This window comes from Plasmodium reichenowi, chromosome 3 (genome assembly GCF_001601855.1).
Source record: "Plasmodium reichenowi strain SY57 chromosome 3, whole genome shotgun sequence".
NCBI lineage: Eukaryota > Apicomplexa > Aconoidasida > Haemosporida > Plasmodiidae > Plasmodium > Plasmodium reichenowi.
Window position 1 is genome coordinate 196,924 of NC_033648.1, and position 4,275 is coordinate 201,198.

The 4,275-nt window shown below is 18.8% G+C and overlaps 1 protein-coding gene across 1 annotated transcript; it reads left to right on the top strand.

Annotated features, from left to right (window-relative positions):
- Window positions 1-2,043: 2,043 nt before the first annotated feature.
- Window positions 2,044-4,008, top strand: PRSY57_0305700 (FAD-dependent glycerol-3-phosphate dehydrogenase, putative; the record flags this gene model as incomplete). Its single annotated transcript, XM_012905686.2, has 1 exon — window positions 2,044-4,008. One exon carries the CDS (start codon window positions 2,044-2,046, stop codon window positions 4,006-4,008), a length of 1,965 nt encoding a protein of 654 aa, XP_012761140.2.
- Between the last annotated feature and the right edge of the window lie 267 nt (window positions 4,009-4,275).

Here is a 4,275-nt window from a genome sequence, read left to right on the forward strand (position 1 = left end):
CAGTAAATTATTAATATATATATTATGAAAATAAAAAATAAGTTATAATTCAATAAAGATACATATATTTAAATTTGAATATTTTTTATATGTATATATTTTTATCTATATAAATATCGAGTTTATAAAAATATACATATATAAACATATATATATGTGCAAATATATATATATATATAATACCAATATTAAATACTACAGTATATATATATATATATATATATATATGTATATAATTTTTTAATTATTTATGTAAAAGGATATTTTTTTAATTAAACATATAATGACATATATAGATATAAATTAAAAATATCACCTTAATTTTTTAATTATAAAATAACAAACATAAATAATTATATATATATGTTGTTCTACTAATATGTTTATTTATTATATATATAATATGTTTTGGTGTTGTATACGCTCCTGTATACATATATATATATATATATATAATAAGAAATAAATTAAACTATTTGTTCTTTTTATGATTATAACAAGGAATTATATTTTTTTTTTTTTCTTTTTTTTTTTTTTTTGTTGTAATGTATAGCATATGTAAATATATATATCGTAAAAATGTTTTTTAATGTAAGCACAAAGTATACACATTATTGAATATAATAAGGTGATGTATATATTGTGATTTATATTAAAAAAATATTAAACTAAATATTATAGGTATATAAAATTTTATATATACACATATAAGATAAATAAATAACATATATATTATATATATATAAATTTATTTATTTATAATTTCCCCTTTTTTTCTTCTTTTTTTTGTCTTGAATTATAGAAAAATAAATTTTGTTCTTATAAAAATATATATATATATATATATATATTAAATATTATGTATTTTATATTTTATATTTTATATTTTTTTTATATTTATTTTTTCACATTAATCATATATGCTTCATTATATATGAACAGGTTTATATTAAACAAATTAAATGTACTAAGGATATGTGTTTAATATATTATTATTTTTATTTAATATTTTCAATTATATATATAATATATATATATTTTTTTTTTTTTTGTGTACAATATGTAAAGGAAAAAAAGAATTTTTATATTATAAAAAACATATCATTTTAAATATATATATTATATATATATAATATACATATACAATTTAGAAGAATTATTATTTTAAAATAAATTTCAAATTTATATATATATATATATATTTATTTATTTATTTATTTATTTTTAAATTTTGAACATATATTTTTTTTTTTTTCCTTTCTTTTGTTTTTGTATCATTTTTATATTTTTTTTTTATTTATATTTTAAAAAAATATATCACTTTTGATATATTTTATTATTATTTTTTTTTATATAATTTATTAATTTAATAATAAATCAAAGTACAAATAAAAAAAAAAAATATGAAATCAAAATAAATATACGACAAAATATATATTTATACATATATATGTTTTTGTTTTAAACATGTATTCTTAAATAACATATTAGAATATGTGAGTCTTTTTTAAATTAAATTTTTTGCGTACAGCTTAAAATTAATACAATTTTTAATTTTTTTCATATGGTGTATATATATATATATATAGTAATACATCACAATGGATATATAAATAAAACATTATATATATTATTTATATTATATATTGTTTATTTTTTTATGTACTTATTTTTTTATTGCATCTGGACATGTGTTTCTTCTTATTTATATAATATACGCTGTTTCAAAAAGAAAAAATATGCAATAGTAAAATGAAATAATATCATAAGTAATGATATTGGATGAAATTATATATTTTTTTTTAATCCCATAGAATAAAATAAAATAAATAAATAAATAAATATATATATATATATATATATTTAAAATATATTTTTTTATTTTATTTTATTTTTATTTTTTTTTTGGTGTGCGTATGTGTATGCCTTTTCACATGTACGTATTTATATTTGGGTGTATATCTAATATATACCTTTAATCAAAAACACATATATATATATATATATATATATATATGTGATATATTTCATTTCATTTTTAAGATGATTAAAAAAGTTGCTATTTGTAGTGGGACCTTGGGTATTTTATCCTATGGAGGGTTTTATTTTTTAAAAATAAATTTTCAAAAGAATATGATAGATAAAGATGTGACATATAAATATAGGCCTTGTATAAAAAGAAACGAAATGATTAAGAAGCTACAAGAAAATCAATATGATTTATTAATAATAGGAGGAGGAGCTACAGGTGCTGGTTTGGCCTTAGATGCAGCTACAAGAGGATTAAAATGTGCTTTAGTAGAAAAGAATGATTTTTCAAGTGGTACCTCTTCTAAGTCTACTAAATTATTACATGGTGGTATAAGATATTTAGAAAATGCAGTAAATAATTTAGATTTTACAGAATTATATTTTGTATGGGAAGCATTAGCAGAAAGAGCACATACAATGAAAATAGCACCATATTTATCAAGACCAGTATCTATTTTAATGCCTATATATAAATATTGGCAAGTACCTTATTTTTCTTATAATATTAAGATATATGATTTATTAGCTGATCTTGTTTGTTATTTTGATAAGGGTGTACCTAATTCTTTATATATTAGAAAATCGAATACTATCGATAATTTTCCATTATTAAGAAAAGATAAATTGAAAGGATCTTTAATTTATTTTGATGGGCAACACGATGATAGTAGAATGAATTTAAATTTAATATTGACTAGTGCTATTGATGATTATGTACCTGGACAAATAGGAGCTACTGTATGTAATCATATGGAAGTTAAAAATTTTATAAAAGATGAAAATAATAAACTTGTTGGTGTACGTGCCATAGATAAAATTAATGATAAAGAAATTGAAATATTCTCTAAGGTTATTATTAATGCTACTGGTCCATATGGTGATATCATACGTAAACTAGCCGATGAAAATAGAAAACCCATGATACAAGTTTCTGTTGGATGCCATTTCATATTACCAAAATGGTATTCTACAAAAAATAATGGAATGATAATACCTAAAACTAGTGATGATAGGGTACTTTTCTTACTACCCTGGGAAAATAATACTTTAGTAGGTACTACTGATGAAAAAAGAATAATGCAAGATGATCCGAAGATACAAGAAAAGGATATCGAATTCTTAACAAATGAACTATCTAAATATATTCATGTAAGTGCAGAAGAAATTAAAAATGATATAACCGCTGCATGGTGTGGTTTTAGACCTCTAATTTCAAAAAATAATAATAAAAAAAGTAAATTTTCTTCAAACAAAAAGAAAAATAATAACAACAATATTAATAGTAGTAGTAGTAGTAATAATAACAATTTTGATGATGAACAAAATAATAATAATAATAATAATATAGGTACACATGAAATATCAAGAAGTCATGAAATTATAGAAGATGATAATGGTCTTATCAGTATATTAGGTGGCAAATGGACTATATATAGAAAAATGGCACAAGACACCTTAGATTATATTTTATGTAAATATCCAAATGAACTAAAAACAAAATATAATTGTCGAACTAAGTTTTTAAAACTTATAGGTTGTCATGATAAATATGGTATCTTTAATGAAGATGATTTAACTTTTGGTTGTAGTAAATTAAGTAAAACACTTGTTAATAAATATCCACAAATAGATTTTCAAACAGCAAATCATTTAGTTTCTAATTATGGTTATTTATCGGAAAATGTATGTGAACTAGCCAAAGAATTAAATATGTTCAATAAAATAGATTCTACCAAACCATATATAGAAGCTGAAATTATTTATGCAACCAGATATGAATTTGCTAATACCATATCAGATATTATTGGAAGAAGATTCAGATTAGGTTTTATTGATTCTCAAGTATCCAATAAAGTTATTGATAAAATAGCTCAACTATTGAAAAATGAATTAACATGGAATACCGAACAACTTAATAAAAATGTAAAAGAAGCTAAAGATTACATAAACTCTTTATCCCTAAAAGATACGCCATAAATATAGAAATAAATATAAATATATCACATTTGTGTTTAAACCTTTTATATTATTATATCTTATTAATTATTTATCATTTTTTTTTAATATATTTCTTGAGCATAAAATGAATATATATATATATATATTTCACATTTTACATATGTTAATATTTTCATTTTTGAAAATGTAAAATATTATATGAATTCTACTTCCAAATGAAAAAATTAAAAAAATATATAAACATATAAAAGAAACAATAAGTTGTTGTTACAGTTTTATGATTTA